This window comes from Strongylocentrotus purpuratus, unplaced genomic scaffold (assembly GCF_000002235.5).
Source record: "Strongylocentrotus purpuratus isolate Spur 01 unplaced genomic scaffold, Spur_5.0 spur5_scaffold_14, whole genome shotgun sequence".
In the NCBI taxonomy this organism is placed as follows: domain Eukaryota; kingdom Metazoa; phylum Echinodermata; class Echinoidea; order Camarodonta; family Strongylocentrotidae; genus Strongylocentrotus; species Strongylocentrotus purpuratus.
In genome coordinates, this window is record NW_022145599.1 from 23,010,190 (window position 1) to 23,027,585 (window position 17,396).

Sequence of the window (17,396 nt, forward strand, 5' to 3'; positions counted from 1 at the left end):
CCACCTGTACAAGGACAATCAACAGAGATGAATAAAGGCACTTATGAGAATGGAAAAGGGGCGCTTATAATAAAGGAAGGGTGCACCTTTTTTTTTTTAGGAAAGGGGGCACCTGTCAGATTTTGATAGCACTTTGCAATCATTGGGGGTGAAAAGGGGGGGGGGGGCATTTATAAGAAGGAAAAAGGGCATGTGTCAAAAAGGGGCACTTATCAGAGGCAAACAGGGGCACTCATCAAAGAATAAAAGGAGCACCTCTCAGATTTGAATTGGGGCAATTATCAGAGGTGAAGGGTACACTTATCAGAGGTGGTAAGGGGTACTCCTCATACATGAAAAGGGGCACTTACCAGAGATGAAAAAGGGCACTTATGAGAATTGAAAAGGGATACTTATTGCAAAGGTAAAGGGGAAGTTATTGTAGGAAAAGGGGCACTTATCATATTTTAATAGGGGCATTTATCAGAGGTGAAAATGGACATTTATGAGAAAGTGAAGGGATCTCATGAAAGAAATGGGGGGGGGGGGGAGGTGCACTTATCACAAGGAAACAAGGCACTTATTAGAAGGGGAAGGGGTAGTTCTTACTAAGGAAAAGGGGCACATTTGGGGTACCTGAACATATTGCTCCGGTTGTCTCATTTTCGCTCGCTGAACCATTGCCAGCACAAACGTAGCTAGTTCGACGGCACTACCAAACTAGAATGTTCCACTATGTTGCAGGGTGTATATGCCATTGGGTGAACCGGGTGTGCGGAAATGGTGTGTTGGGGAGGGGAAGTGAAAGTGTTCATGTGTGTGTGGTAATTGTATGTGTGTCAACAATTAAAGACTAATAATGACAGATGGCTGTCTACATCACAGTCCACAGATAAATGTGACTTGAACGTATATAGCAGACGGCAATCGGCGGATCAGATGACCCTTGATAGTGATTTTTTATGTGAGATTGCTTTGCTAAATATAAAATACAAGAACAAAATTTCCATATCTTTAAACTATCATTGATATCTGATAATTAAACAGTTAGTAAAAAAAACCTACCAAACTACATAATACAATGAAATACTTGACTTAAAGTAGGGGAGTTTGATGTGGTGCACAATTGCACCCCTCTGTAAATAATCAAATAGACCATGGCGTTCATGAATATTCATATTTTTGCTTACCTCGGCAAAATGCTTACATATATTAAATGGAAAAATTACAGTGGGGGGTTGACTGAAATGGACATAATGAACCAGTCAGAACTGATCTATGATAATTCATGCTTGTTATCCTTTGTGTGCTTGACTTATAACCTTACAATCGAGTGGCAAATTGCATCCAAAGTTTGACTTGTTGCACATGTGTTATATAGGCAACGGCGAGCTGGCGAACTATTTTGACCAAATTACGGTGGGTAAACTTTCAAAAGTCAATGGGACATGAGGGGTCCAATGAAAGAGCTGGTGTCAAAGTACGTTGGGGTGGATGTGCTTTTCGTTTAAACAAAAAATGAATTTTTAACGATTTTGGGGTAAAATTCCATAGGCTAACATGTTAGGCTGCTGGACTCTGACGATAGGGGGCGTTGTCCAATGAGACTATTCAGAGCCATATGAAAGTATGCGTGGGGGGGGGGGGGGGGGTCACTGTGCCACTGTGGGGTCTTTGAATTACTTCAAAATATAATCAGATCATCTTCTTTGGGTGATACATACTATCACTCGTTTTGAAGCTTAAATATCTAGTGGTTTTTGAGAAATTGCAATATGGAGACTAAAACCAGTAATTTAATATATGAATGTATAATTCAATTTGATACATATTATCACAAAGTTTGAAGTTCATAGTTCATACCTCAAGTAGTTCTTAAAATAAAGTGGTAACAAGAAAGCAGGATGAAGGGGCGTACAGATGGACATGCTAAAACCATTTTGCCTCTGCCACCACTGTTGGTGGACGGAGGCATAAAATAGCTAAAGTGAAGAAAAACATGAACAATTAAAAATGTAATTATTATAAATTTAAGGTTTTTTGTTTTGTTCATAACTCAAGAATGAAAGGTAGATTTGTTGAATACTTTTAGATGTAAGCGTTGATATGTCCAATTCTTAAGAACCATAAATCTGGACAATTCAATTTTTAGCATACTAATTTTGTTTACAAAACTTGGGAGGGGTATTTTTGCGCCTCGGAATAGTTTACTAGATCGATGGCGTCATGGCGCATAACAAATGCTGTAGTATTATTATTATTACTAATAATTTAGATGTACATGTATTCTGCACTCGTCAACAGATCATTTAGCATATTTCTTGAAATTAATAACATCTTTCATCATTATAGAGACAAAATGCATCAAAGGATGCCAAATTTGCACACTTTTCTTCATCCTCTATATCTATAGTTCTTCTTAAATGATATCTTGTAAGCTGACTGAGCTTTTTATTGTTAATTTTATTGTGACGCGCTCAGAGTGCGCCCATTCATCAAGCTCCTCTGGCTTTCACGGATGCACCTTTTTTATCCTATACTTTAAGTAGATTTAATCATGTCTTCATTTTCTTTTCCCAATGTACCGTATATATATATATATATATATTTATTTCAACATATTTTTCTTTGCTTATGTTTTGCAATTATGTATAATGTTTTTTTTACTGTGATTGGAATGAAATAAAGTTCCATTCAATTCAATTCAATAACTATTAGGCTTTGTCATTTGCCATTTTCATCTTTCTTGTTATAGTAGATCTGTCTGTAAAGGGTTCGTCACATGTCATCGTTGTGATAAAATCAGTCAAAGTAGAAAAGGTAGATATCGATGTTGATCACCCATTTTAGCTAATGAGCATTTTTCTCTGATCCAAACCCTTTACAGCCATACCTAATTTCATCCTAGTCATTAGTGAACAGTCCTCAATACTCTATGTATGTTGAGCTCTTTATGACTATGAGGAAAAATTAACTGATCATCCTTAACAGCATTTTGTGTGGACAAATGTGGGCAAACAATTTCATTACTCATATGTTATAAGTCTAAAATACTGGTATGTTAAACCACTAATACATGTGTTACATTTTTATCCTTAGCACGTCATTAGAATCCATTTAAGGGATATCACATTACATTGTACAGCCAAAAACTCTCACAAGCATCAACATTTTGCAATAAAAACAACAACAATGGATCAAAAACAAGAAATTTTCATACCACAAAATGAAGTGACATAACAATGCTATTTGCAAAGTTTTTTAATGCTTAAAGTGGATTTTGTTTACAATTCGCAAAAGATTCATTTTTGTAAAAGCTTTGTTTTATGGTTTTGCACTAAGGATGATCTGCTTGTGGTTTCCTCTGGCTTGTTCCACATGGTAGGTGCATTTCCCACCACAATGGCTAATTTTACATGTACATAAATATTGATTTCATTATGTTATTTTTTCTGGTTGAATTGCTTTATATATCCATGAATACTATGTTCTGAACTTCTGATACAATGTTTGTTAATGTATTTTTGTTTTAAAAAAATAGAGAATTCTATGAATTATATGCACTTTATAAGCACTTTCTATTATTATTATTATTAAGTAGCAATTATTCTTTGGTGAAGCAATATTCTCCATACTGCAACAGCAAAGTTTGAGGCTGCATTTTAATCAAATCAAAATTCACAGTTCAAATGATATACTTACCGGCAGCTGATGAATATTAAGCCATCCAACCTCATTGAGGATCTTATTGAGCACACGCTCTGCATTTTCATTCTTGGATTGATCATCTGGGTGAAGAGGAAAATAAATGAGAATAGACGACTAGAAAGTGGGTTTTGTAGGGTAATAAGGTATTTTTACGCCTACCTACATGTACATGTAATATTAAGCATTTTGACTGATTCGAAAGTAGTCATACTGTTCAACAGTTGTCTTGGAATTTAAGCATACACATACCTGAAAGAATTTTTAAATATTGGAAGAAGGGGAGAATTTAATGTCAATTTTAAGTCAAATTGTCATTGTAATGTGGGATGAGTAACATAAATCAAAGAGTGATTTCATAAGAATTCTAATACCATTATCACCAACTGTCTACAAGTCATCTTGCATCAACAATATTTTAGACTGAGTTCTCACATTTAATAAAACATTACAAATAGTAATACCTATTAAAAGATAATAGTACCTATTAATTAATATCATGTTGCAATGAACTCATTACCTGGTTCTTTTAAATCAGGGCCCAAGAGCAAATTTGTAGCCAATGGTTATCATTTATAAACTTGTATAGTAATTGCATGCTTTAGATGTCTTAGAGAGATATAGAGGCACAAAAAGATGCATCTGGAATGCAACTGCAAAATAGTTAGTGACATTTGTCAATTAAATGTTCTTTTTTGACATATCTGAATGAAAGTTTACATAACATTAAGCCTCATCGAGAAGATAGTACTTGCATTTACCAGCTCCATATCCTAACAATGTGGCCATACCTCTGTGTGGTAAAATTATGATTTTCAACAAATATAAATTTTGTGTTCAAGTCACATTTTTTGTTAAATCACGACTTTGTTATTAAAGCTACCTTAGGTATGCCATAAGATATTCTAAATAGGATGAAACCATTACTGTAAAACCCCGTCTTAATTGGAAAATAAAGTCGCGGTGACGACTATTTATCCACTTCCAATTAAGACGCGTCAATCAGGGTAACGTCCAGACGATATCGAGGTAAATCTCACCCTAGACGAGCTAGGGTAATAGGAGGGTGACGTCCGGACGTTGTCCAAAAGACTTTCTGATAAACGGCCTATTAAGGCGCTCGCGGAATGTTGCCCGGATAAATTACATCATCGCCGTGAAAAAATGTATACAATACCCGTAATTTACATGTCATGTACACAGCGCGCGCCAGCCGATTGCGATGAACAGGTGGCGGTTGTTATGGTTTTTGTGGATGGCTGATTAAGACGGTGTCCAAAAGCTCACCACGAGTTTTACGATCAGACCCCCCACTGTTTCTCATCCACATATCGCTCGGGTGAGATCGAAAAAATTCTATTGAGAGGGGGCTTTTATATAATGAAATCAACCAGCCAAAATTAGGTACGCATTTTCACTTTGATTTAATCCATATGTACTTACTTCCTTTTGGTCTTCCCCACCAGTTATTGGACTGATCTCGATGGCAATGTTTCTCTAGTGCCCTCGCTCCAACTGTAAGCTGACTACTTGCCCTGGTAAGAGGTACAAAAATGAAAACAAGGGTGGCGTCATTCAGCAAGGTTAACATATGCATCAAAATAATCAGCTTACAAGATTTAAATTCCATCTTTTTTAAAACCAGTTGTTCAATCTATATACATTCATCCAATAAAGAAATATTGGAAGACTCAAATAACAGGAGCAGGATAGATATATGTTATGCATAAAAACAGCACCTTCTTGTATGTACATTCACCATCCTTCTATCTTCAAACTGCTAAGAGCTTCCAAACATTCAAAATCACACTAAAACCCCAAATACTGTATGTGTAACATTTTCAGCTATTATTCCTTTCATTATATCTCCAATTTTATTCCAATATAACAAGTTATACCTTCTTCATACATTTACACTGTACCTATTATTCTTGTATAACTATAAGAATTGTTAAAGGGGAAGTCCACCCTGATATGAAATTGGTTTTAATAGAAGTAGAAAAATGAGCGAAACAAGTCAATGAAAGTTTGAGCTAAAACCAATTAAAAATTAAAAAGTTACAAATTTTCATTAATAACTAAGAAAATGGGAAGTTTTTATGAAATTTTCTGTACAGAACAAATTGTAGAGGAGCTCACATACGTCACAGTGTTGCCAATTTGTGTTTCACTGATGATAACTTCAAAAGTCCATAACTTTCCTATTTTTAATCGGCTTTTGCTCAAACTTTCATGTTTGTTTTTCTCACTTTTCTGCTTATATTAAAACCAGGGTGGACTTTCCTTTAATTGAATCTATTACATGTAGGCATGCTGTAGTTGACAAATGCTGTCAATAATCTTCATTAAAAAAGGGGATATTTTTGTATACATATTTGGGGAAAAATCGACTGAATCCGACAGAGGTCTCATTATCAGTTGAAAGCCAGTGGATTAGAAATGATAATGATCTTTTCGTGGCTTAAAATTTAGACAGTTTAATAGCTTCACTCCCTCTCCCTCCCCTGCTAAGTTTGTGTAATTTGTATTTTGAGTTTGAAATAAATTGAATGGATATTCATTTACAACTTACAACTACAACAGTGGACGTAGAAAATCATAGAGGGCTGGCTAGAAAAAATGAAATTGAATATACTTCCCTTCCCCCCCCCCCCCCCCCCCCCCCCCTCCAAATTACATTTGTGCATTTGCTTACCAGTAATCCGTACAACGAGAAGCAGAAAGTACTCACTTATTTAGTTCCCTGAAACTTGTTTGCAGGATGTCTCTGGTTGGTGGGAAGGTATCTTCTGTCCCCACTGTCCTCCTCACACCAAGCAAGTCCAGTAGACCTCTCTTTCCAATGTCCTACACACAAATAAGAAAATAAGTCCTGGGATATTTAATACTTGTATAGATTGATCTTAATTGACTTGGGCACTCATAGGCCCATACTATGGGAACTAGGTAGCATGTGCACTGCTACTATGTACATGTAGCACATTCACAGCTGTAAAAGGAACACATAGTATATATCAATATAAGAAGGATTCAATTTACTTACATTTGTCAGATGAATTGATTCAGGGATTTTATTGTTCAAATATACTCTGCTACAAATGTGGGTTTTTCAAGTTAGAAATTACACAGTTAAATGCCCATGCATCATCCCTTCCTCTAGTATAATCTTCCCTGGACCAATCTAAGGTAATCCCCACAACACATACTGCATGAACCTCACAGACACAGCTACATGTATCGGGTATGTGTACAAAGTTAATATTGTACACATACATGTGCAAGAGATCAAGGGGGTAATACAGCATACTGAATCTTGAAATGTTAGCTTCTCTAAAATATTCCAACATCAAACTAAGAATTCCTTTGAAAATTATATTAAAACCTGGATATTTCTGATCTAAAGCTATAGATTTATTACACATTGATCACAGTTTGCTAATCATGCTCTTCTAGATACATTTATCTGCATGCAATGTTTCTCTTTCTAATTTTATCAATAATCTTATCTTGATGTCAATGTATAACTTTTACTTGCAAGTGTATTGGGTTTGGCTGACGTGCTTTTGGAAATACGTCTACAAAATTTATAAAATCAACTTTACTTTTTATATCCGAGAGTGCGACGGCTGACACGTTGAGCTCGCTCGCTTCATTATTTCTATTTATGTACGGTAAGTACAAATGTATTCATTTTATTATCATTTGTAATGTTTGTTTACCAGCTGAGCACCCATTGTACAATAATTTAAGTAGGTTACTTTTGTCTACATTGTAAGAAAGGGAGGTTAAGTATAAAGAGCACCACCACATTTTTCTTTTTTCTTTCCCTTTTTATTTGTATATTTATTTGGATTGGTCACTATTTATATCTGTCCTCCATTCATTACCACAAATTATTTCACTGGGGCCTACAGCTTTACAAGTTTGCTTTCATGTAGGTCCCATCAATATCTCTCAGTTAAATCAGTACTCTTTATTGACCACTTATCTTTATGTTATTTATTATGTTTCAATGAATGTGATTTCACAAACAAAAAAGCTTGTACTTTATTTTGAAATGTATATGAGAAATATGAAAATAAATGAAATGAAACTACATCAATAATAATAATACACACAGCATACATTAGATTGCACTGTTTAATTTCTTATACAACACCAGCTCTTAAAGGTACTATGCCCCATTTGCAGGCCAACAAATTGAAAAGGTTAAATTCCAACGGCATTTGAAAAATAATACTAATTTAGAACTTCCCTAAAAAAGGTGGGGCTTGAAAACCTCTTCAAGTGGGAAAATAACGACTATTAGTTGTCAAATCGACTTGGGAGCTATAGAGCCAATAAGTAATCGTCTTGATTTTCAGACCATTGTACCGAATGGTCATACGTTTTATGCTACACAAAAATTCAATCAGTTTAATTTTGGCCATCACAAGAAGTGGGTTATTGATGTGGACAAATGCTCATGTACCCTTTACAGCTCATTTTATGTATGTTATTACCAAAGAAGAAAAAAGCCAGTCAGTCACTCAATAGTGTCGTCTAGTAAGTAACCCGGGTTTCCTTGCATAATTTGAGTATTAGGACACTGCTAACGTTCAAATTTCACAGACAGGACATACATGATATATTCATAATTCCTGCAAAGTTATACAGAATTTGAGGTTGGCTGCAAAAGGGACATAGTACTTTTAAGCCCATTGAAACCAAAATCTAGAACAATTTCCTTACCCTAAACAACTGGCTAATCTTGTGTTTCTTCTCGTCATCCTCCGACCCTTCCCATGATCCTCCGATTCCTATCATGTGACATGTCGCATTGTCCAGCACTATTTTTCTGCACCAAAAAGAGAACAGAGGGTCATTTCATGTAACCATCTTTAAAGGAGCTACACAAAGAAAATTCACTAACAACTCATGATTAGAACAAATTACATATGGATGGAAAGATTTTCTCTTGAAAAACACGAACTATTTGCTGAGAAATCATATAGATATCATGGAAAAGCGTAAAATGCACTTTTTCAAGACCCTCCTTAGACCCCCGAACGCCTCTGAACGTAAGTCACACAAGCGTAGTGAGCTCTGAATTGTGACGTCACACACTGGACGAACAGCTCAGTGCCGTGTAGCAGTATGCAGCTAGCCAGCCGTGTCCCGTATGTGACGTCACAAATATTGACGCTCTACAAAGGACCGCTGAAGGCAGAAAATCTGGATCTCAAAACTAACTTTTTTGAGAGTTTATTACTGCGGGCCCCAAACATATTTTGAAGAGAAGAGTTGTTGTATTTGATCGACAAGGCTTCCCCTTCGCAATGATATGAGTTTTGCATCAATTCAAAACACTTTTGATTCTTCGTGTGGCTACTTTAATACAAGAGTGACGACATGTTGATGCTGTCGCTGGACTTGTCCGCTAAGTGTTTCACAAAACTTGTTGCGATTCCGAACCTGTCATATCATATTAGAATGTCATTTCAAGTCAACTTTAAGTTAGTCTAAAGGCAGCTAAAAATGAAAATTGAAATTTATTCTATAACTTCTTTCTTTATCTTCAAGCTCTCACTTCATTTACAGTTTTTATTGGTGTTAAAATAAAAGCATTATACAAGCATACAAATTGTTCTTATAACTTTAAATGCCTTAACAAGTAAATAAGATAAATACTATTTGTCCATCCATCGGTCTACCATCATTGTCTTCATCAACATCATCATCATCACCAAATCACCATCATAATTATGAGCAACAGCAGATTCGCGCAATAAAACAACAATAGAAAAAAAGAAACTTGAAAACTTCCACACCTTTTATCAATGCCATCCCCTTCATCTAGATGTTCATATGTTATCAGATCCTTGGCATAACATGCTCTGTATTAAAGAAAATAAAACAAATTCATTAGGAAATATTGTGCAAAAAGCTTGTAATATAATGAGGTCTCTTGGTGATATACTGAGTACTATTTCCATCAAATGCAGTCAGTGTAACAACCAGCCTACTAACATCAATTTAGTGTATGCAATTTTTTTCAACATTACTTTGTGTATAAATCAGATGTCTATCTGTGACCAATATGATTGATAGATGTGTTTGCACTCTACTTTGTTACTAAACCAACCATCATATTCTCTTTGATGTCAATTTTAGGACAATCCCATTCTCTACTCTGCCTTAACCTTCAAGTCAACCTAAATCCCGAAATAGTCACTTCTTATATAATAATTAACAAATAATAAAAAAAAAACATAAGTGGGTGTACAGCTCTCATGTCTGTCAGGCTATATTACCACAGCTTTGCATGGCTGCTATTATGGGGCTCTAACATTTCATGGAATAAATTCCTGCCAGGTACTCATTTACCTCATCTATGTTGAGTGTGGCAAATGTAGATTAGTGCCACACGACATTAGTGCTGCAGCAGGACTCAAACTGCATACCATGTGATCCACTAGACCAAGACACCTACATATGATAATAATATCATGATTGATGAGCTTACCCTCGAAGCATCCATTGATCTAAGATCTTTGCCAGGATACTGTAGAGAGGGATGGGGGGATATAAGAAGCTACCCTCTGATGCTGGAGTCTGGTAAGTGTTCAATCCTACAGGGTGGTACATGAGACCGGTCTGGTCCTTATTGGATAACACCTTCTGTTTATGCAAGTAATTGATCGCCTGATAGAGGATGAAACACAAAGGTTTAGTAAAATTAGGACCATCAAGTGCATTCAGTTACAATTTAAAGGGAAATCTAACCTTACAGCAAATTGCTTTGAAAGAAGGCAGAATAATCTGAGAAGCAGTGTGGAGAAAGTTTGAACAAAATTGGACAATCAACAAGAAAATAATAAATTCTTGGAAATTGTATTAAATCATATGGGAATCATTTGGAAAATTTCAAATTGGCTGAATCAGTAATGCAACTCTCCCATTTGTTCAAACACACACAATTACGGTCATCTTTTCAATATGTATTACTCAGGATACACTTTCTTTTTTGAAAGACCTATAATATGTTATCTATATTGTAGCCCTCAAAGGGAGAAGGCGCTTAGAAGAAGAACAGAAATTAATATATTTTTAGTATTTGACATACAGGGGAGTTGACCGTGAATACGTCGCAATCCATTGAGCAAATTGCCAATTTAAGATTTGCATATATTTAGTTACCTCATATTTTCAACACTCACAACTTCTTTATTATTTTGTCATATCTATATTTCAAAATATGTATTTTTCTTTTGTTTTCTGCTTTCTCACTAATGAAGTTAATACACATGTTGGATTGCCCTTGAATCCTTTTCATTATGTAGTTAGCTTGTTTGCATTTGATAGCATCTTCGGTGTATTCCTTGATTGAGTAACACATCATACAAGAGTCACAGGAAGAGTGAGAAGGGGTTATACTTATGTTAGTCAGATGAATACATGCATTTATTATGATAGTAGGTTGACCATCATCATACAAAAGTCACTTACCATCACAACAGCAAGTTCCATTTCTGGCAAATCTGGGTGACTTTCCAAAAATTCAGCCAAATCCTGCACAAACAAGGGCAATAAAGCAAACTGATTATGTTGTAGAAAGGAACATGTAACTACATAATTTCTATCCGTGACAACTACATGTAGAGTATAGAAAAAAGGAACAGCTGTTTAGTTTCGCAATCTTTAACTGTTCATTTAATGATTTAATAGAAAATATGACTTTTCATATTCAGTGTTTTCTTGAGAAGTGTAAATTGTTCATGGCTTTAAAACAAATTTTAGAATTATATATTATGATGCATGGGTGTAATTTCAGGTTACAAATACTACTACAAATTTGATTTGAAAACCTGAAGCATTTACAAGCTATGCAGGGTTAAGTAAGACATTAAAGAACAACTTTGAACAGAAAATCATGTTCACAAAGAAAAACTGGATATCAGGAATGAAAGCACAAAATTATTATTAAAACCAGGAGCACTGTCTTTCAATTTTGACTCTTTTTTTTTTTTTTAAAGATTCAGGATTCACAGGAAAGAATCCGAAAGAATGTCTTCAACCTATGATAAAGCTAGAAACAAAATGCTTATCTAAATCTTACCCAATCATTCATGTTAATTTTTTATATCTTTAATGGCATTTATGATTTATTGTCTCTGTGGTTGCTACAGGCTAGCAGCATAATAATTTATGTTTTTTTTCTTCAAATTAATGTTTCCATAATTTCTCTATTATATACTCAATATATTCAAACACTTGTTTAAATACTCACAACACCCTTTTCAGTGCATGATACCATTCTAATTATGAAAAAATGCCAAAAGTATGGATGTAAATCCTAGTCATATGAAAAGTTGTTTCATTATCTTTATTTTAGAGGTGCAGGGGTGAATTCTGTCAATTCTGTTATTATTTACAACAACCATATTACTATTACATTATTATGTTTTTTTTATCTCTTCATGTAACTTATCGGGTCGACTCAAATGTTTAACTTTTTGTTTTGCTGTGAAAGCCATTTCACGTTACGTTAATTACAAACAAATTGTTGATTATGTAATATTTTATTGTACTTTGTAATATTTTATTGTACTTTGTAATATTTCATTGTACTTTGTAATATTTTATTGTACTTTAGTCTTCAATTCATTCATTTAATTGTATTTCGATTTTTTAATGTATTGTTTGTTTGTATAATTACTTGTTCAAATGTATTTGTGAAATATGGAAATAAATTCAAATCAAATCAAATCAGTTTTTCAATTTTGGACAAATTACTTCCGTTTGTATTCAATGTGGACATTATTTTTTCATGTAAACTCTTAAATGTGCTTAGTTAAATCTTTGCATTAATAATACACATTCTTCATCCATGTAATTTGTTTATCATGTTTTATCTCAATTCAGCTAATGGCTGCTATGAAAAGGTAATCTAACCTTCAGCTCAATTCGATTCAATAAGCCAGTGCACGGTTGCAGTCTGAGCATGAGTAGATAAAGGTCATTGCAGAACAAATTATGAAATACACAGAGACGAAATACTGGATACTTGCTCATGAAAGTTATGTACTCATTATTCATTCATGCAAAAGCAGTGCACTCCATGATACACAGGTGGAAGTATTCTTTGAAAAGGGGAAACAAAGGCTATTTATGTATCACCTCCATCGCTGTAGGAATGATTATTTCAAAATGTACAAAGTGGGACCTCTTCGTGTTTTGAAGATCTGTGGATATTCAAGGTCATTGCAGCCATGTGCTAACCGTGAACTGGTCTATTACCGGTATATGAAATTTAATTTGAATACATCAGAAATTAGAGTAGTATACTCAATAATCTTTTTGTATTGGACTGAATACTGGATTGACAGAAGACTTCTAAATAACATTCATGTACCAATTAAAAACTTTGTATGAGCGGTATTATGACGGGAAGCTTACAAAATTAGGAGCCTTAGTCATATTGTTTTCTCGTTCCGTCAACGTGGTAGGCCCCTCCACAGGAACCACCGGTCCTCCCCAGCTGTCCTCAATGTTCTACAGAAAACAATATGAAGAGAGAATAAAAATGATAATCATTATCAGCATGGTGTTCACTCTTTGATGTCGTTCAATCTTTCCAGATGAAGATCATATTATATGTCTTGTATCTCAAGATCAATATTATGTGCAATTATAACAATGAAGTTGTGGGGGCAGTGGTCCTTGTGTAGGCATTGCAGCCTCCAGCAGACGACATCTGACACAACTTAAGCTCTATAAAAATCATGAATAGCAAGTCAGGGTTCTGTGTTGAGCAACAGTTTGGGCCTTGGTCTTGCGTCCTAGCCCAGAGAAATTTTCTGATCTCATTAGGAGCCTAACCTAGTATAGGTGCCATAAAGCCGACCATGTCTACAGATCTTTCTTTATTGCCCGGGTTTCAGGACTATACAGAATTACGTTTTTGAAACAGGCTCTAGAGAAGGATAAATTAAATACAATGATAAATGTCAAATCCTGTTTTCCTTGGCTCTGCTATCATTTCTCACAACTCACATCAGTGTGCAATTTGTTATACTGTGTTACGTCAGATCAGGAGGTCCACAATATCTCAGAATACTAATACATACCTCTCCATCCATAGACATAATTGTTGGCTCTTCTTCTGCTTCAGATTTCTCCCTTGATGTGGTTACTAGCTCACGATTGTCTAATTTTGGCAATTCGGGCCAATCCTATTCAAATGAAAAGGTTCAATGAAATTGAAATTTTGTTAAATATTTAAAAAAATATATATATGATAATGAAAAAATTCAAATAAAGATACATTTTTATCCAAGGGAATTCATGGAGTATAAAATGCAACACAAATTTTCAAAATAAGAAGGAATTGCGAAGATCACAACCTTTATAGGTATGGCCTACAGTAAAAATGGAATTGTAAATGATATAAGTCATAGATGTAAACAAAATGATAATGATTACTTAAAATTACTCATCAGCTTGACTGAAAACAATCACATTTTGTTGCAGGTGCCTTTTTGCCATTCCATCTAATCAATAAACTTTAAAAATAAAATAGATAAAATAACTAATACTCCCACACACTTACCTCACTTTTTAGGAGATATTGATCTGGGTTAGGCTGTGGTGTCACTCCTCCTACATACCCTCCTCTCCTGTTTCTGGAGTTTCTGGAACCTTTTTTGTGTTTTTCCTTGATTTTCAGAATAGAAACAAAATACAATGGATAAATTCACAGCGACAACAAAGTGGACCTGCTGTAAGACCTGTCTGAGAATGGAGGATTAATATCTCATTGATACAAAGGGACATAAGGCATGACACAAATTATTCTGTACTAAATGACTTTCAAGACATCAATCGATTTAAAGAATATTTCTTTGACTTACATGTATTTTACTTGGTGGCTCACAAACCACTTCCACTAGTTCCCAATCATCAATAATCTGTAGAATTAAAAATGAAACATTGATAAACAGAGTGCAAAGATACTTACATATGTATGTAAGTATCTTTGTAAGTACTTAGGATTAAGAGAAAGTATACACAATACATACATCATGTATATATAAAAGTTTCTAGCCTAAAATATTTCTGGGAAAAAAAAGGATTTTGATAAATTCCAATCTTTACTAATTCACTGAAAAAATTAAGTACGATACATAGAACTTGGCAAATCCAAATAATTTGTTCAAACTCTATTCTTGGAATACTCTGTTTAAGTAAAGGGGGTAAAAAGCTTTTTTAATACATACATGCATATTTTCACGATGACATTTGTTAGTGTTATCAAAAAAATATTTTCGCACTGGGTGAATGGTTTATCCCATTTTCCCTATTGTACACCAAGCTGGTATGAAATATTCATATACTCAACTTTGCAGATGTTCTTCCACCTTTAATCTTCACTCCTTTGTGCCTTCCGAGGTTCATCTTTTCAAGCAAATGTTCAGTGGTCTACAAAAAATCTCTTGCTCTATTGAGATCACACAGACCATTTAATGGTAACAGGTAGCTTTACTTTTGCGATATAATGTCCCTTGTTTGATGTACAGGCTGCAGATAGAGTGTTAACAAGTTGAATACTTAATTTTCTCATTTCCTATAATGCTTAGTACATGAGCTATGTAGATGGTACACAGAGACAATGGGTTAACTAGAGTTAATTAGATATCATGATCATCCAGATCACGAATAAACAAACTCCACACTGGACACTGTAAGTCAACTTTTTAAGGGTGCTGAACCAAGTTCATTGTAGTACTTGTCACATTGTCATGTTACAACATATTTCTATTTCGGAGTGATGAGTGCTCTTTGATATGAAAAAAAAACAAAACATTGTAGTATTGAAGACTGAATTGGTCATACCTACATGCAAAAGATGTACAAACATGTATAAGATGCTATTTTTAAGTTTGAAAATTTTTTAAAAATTGAGATTTCAGAGCAATGATCTTCTTGAGGTTCCCCTTTCGAATAAATAATCAGACCCTCTAGTCTCTACATAAATAGACTGAAAAAAACATATAGTGATAAGCAAAATCAACTCATTTCAGTCTTCTTGCATCTATTCTTAAACAGGATCTGATGTACTTGTGCATCTTCTTCTTCTAGCTTCTACATTAGCTGATTAGTGATTTTCACCAGAATGCAGCGAAAAGTTTTCCCCTGGTTTTTCTTACCTAGACATAAGTCTTAACAGTTTGATTTACAAAATTTATGATTGGAAAGAAAATAGATCTCATTTTCATATAGTGATATACTTTCAAAAAAATATAGCTTTCAAAATCATTGTAAAACACATCAAAATAATTATAAGGACTTAGGTCTAGTCTACTTTCAGCTAATTTTCAGTTTTAATGAAGCTACTGCACGCAAAGAGATCAGCAATAAAACACCAACAGCGCTGGGCAACCTCCCCTCACTTACCCGTACAATGTACTTCAGTCTCTGAATAGCAATAGAGCTAGAGTAGAGCTATACTAGTCGAGGCAGTCAGTGGAGCTGGAGCTTGGAGTTGGAGGCAATGTATAGTCTCAGCTCAGCTCAGTGGAAGTGGAACAATTTTCAATATAGACTCTTTTAATACTTAATTGTTCAGAGACTGAAGCTATACCAATATCTATGCAACATTACAGAGAACATGCTCAGATGGTGCAATGTCAAACTCAGTCCAATTCGTGCATTCATCTTCACGAATCGAGAAGGTTCTATACCACATGAAAAACCTAGGCAAATGCATGACTAAGAAGCTAGGCGCGGAGAAAGCGGCCTCGGCCCGACCGGAGTTCACAGGAACAAGCACCCCCACATCCAGGGGCGAAAATAATCAGCTCGCAGTAGGCTAGTGGAAGGGAAATCAAGCAGACAACACTCAGCCTCAGCTCAGTTAGGAATTTGACGGAGGCAGCCATAAATTAATATTAAAATCTCACCTTTTTTACTTGATAATCATGAGGGTGACTCCCAAAAGCTTCCAGCCCAGCTATAATAAGTGTAGAACAAGAGGAACAATCTAGAAATGTAAATAGATCTACTAAGACTAAGAGCGTGATGAAATAGTTTGCAAGCCGAGGAGTGCTGTTATGTTGCAATCACAGAACTGTAAAATACGTATATAGTTCTGTGGTTGCAATCCGGATGTTTACGTTTAGTCGTATTTCAGACGGTAGTGATTACAGGTGAAAGTCTACAGAATGGAATTAAAGTTTTATTCAGGGGTGTCGATTTGTATCCGTGGTTGGGGGGGGGGGGGGATGATAGGTGCCAAAATATTTTCGGCAATGGATCAAAGCAACCAAGAGGTAGAAGCGTGTGGCAGGTTGTACCCCTCCCTTCCAAGTTATTAACTTTTTCAAGTCACCTTCAATAAAGATAACATTTCAGAAAATTTGGGACCCATGTGGGGCCCACATGGGCTTATTATGGGTTATTATCCTCTCAAGCGCGTAACCAGGATTTTATTTTAGGGGGGCGGTAGTGAGCTCTGACGTTTCATTAAATTATTAAGGGAAAAGAAGACGATTCGTCGTACCGTTCTCGACTTTAAATCCTTGTTTGAATCAAGTTCCCCTTCCTCCGCGCGTAGCGCGGAAGCTCTGACGTTTCATTAAATTATTACAGGGAAAGTCCACCCCCAAAATAAGTTTGTTTCGATAGAGGCAGAATAATAAGAATAATAAGAATTATTGAAGTTGTGATCAATC

General features: G+C 35.1%; 1 protein-coding gene across 2 annotated transcripts in view; it reads right to left on the reverse strand.

Annotated features, from left to right (window-relative positions):
• The window catches only part of LOC100888873, a 29,749-nt gene extending 12,980 nt beyond the window's left edge, over window positions 1–16,769 (reverse strand). Inside the window, exons 1-13 of one of the 2 annotated variants that reach the window (XM_030984496.1) lie at window positions 16,626–16,769; window positions 15,064–15,243; window positions 14,577–14,633; window positions 14,276–14,380; window positions 13,794–13,898; window positions 13,123–13,218; window positions 11,173–11,235; window positions 10,190–10,368; window positions 9,495–9,560; window positions 8,416–8,521; window positions 6,416–6,531; window positions 5,128–5,219; window positions 3,682–3,767 (exon numbers count right to left, since the gene is read on the reverse strand). In XM_030984496.1, coding sequence (XP_030840356.1) covers window positions 3,682–3,767; window positions 5,128–5,219; window positions 6,416–6,531; window positions 8,416–8,521; window positions 9,495–9,560; window positions 10,190–10,368; window positions 11,173–11,235; window positions 13,123–13,218; window positions 13,794–13,898; window positions 14,276–14,380; window positions 14,577–14,633; window positions 15,064–15,120 — 1,128 coding nt within the window. In that variant the 5' untranslated portion in view covers window positions 15,121–15,243; window positions 16,626–16,769. Of the gene's footprint in view, window positions 1–3,681; window positions 3,768–5,127; window positions 5,220–6,415; window positions 6,532–8,415; window positions 8,522–9,494; window positions 9,561–10,189; window positions 10,369–11,172; window positions 11,236–13,122; window positions 13,219–13,793; window positions 13,899–14,275; window positions 14,381–14,576; window positions 14,634–15,063; window positions 15,244–16,119; window positions 16,577–16,625 lie in introns of those variants that run through there. The other variant, XM_030984498.1, reaches the window with a different exon arrangement.
• Between the last annotated feature and the right edge of the window lie 627 nt (window positions 16,770–17,396).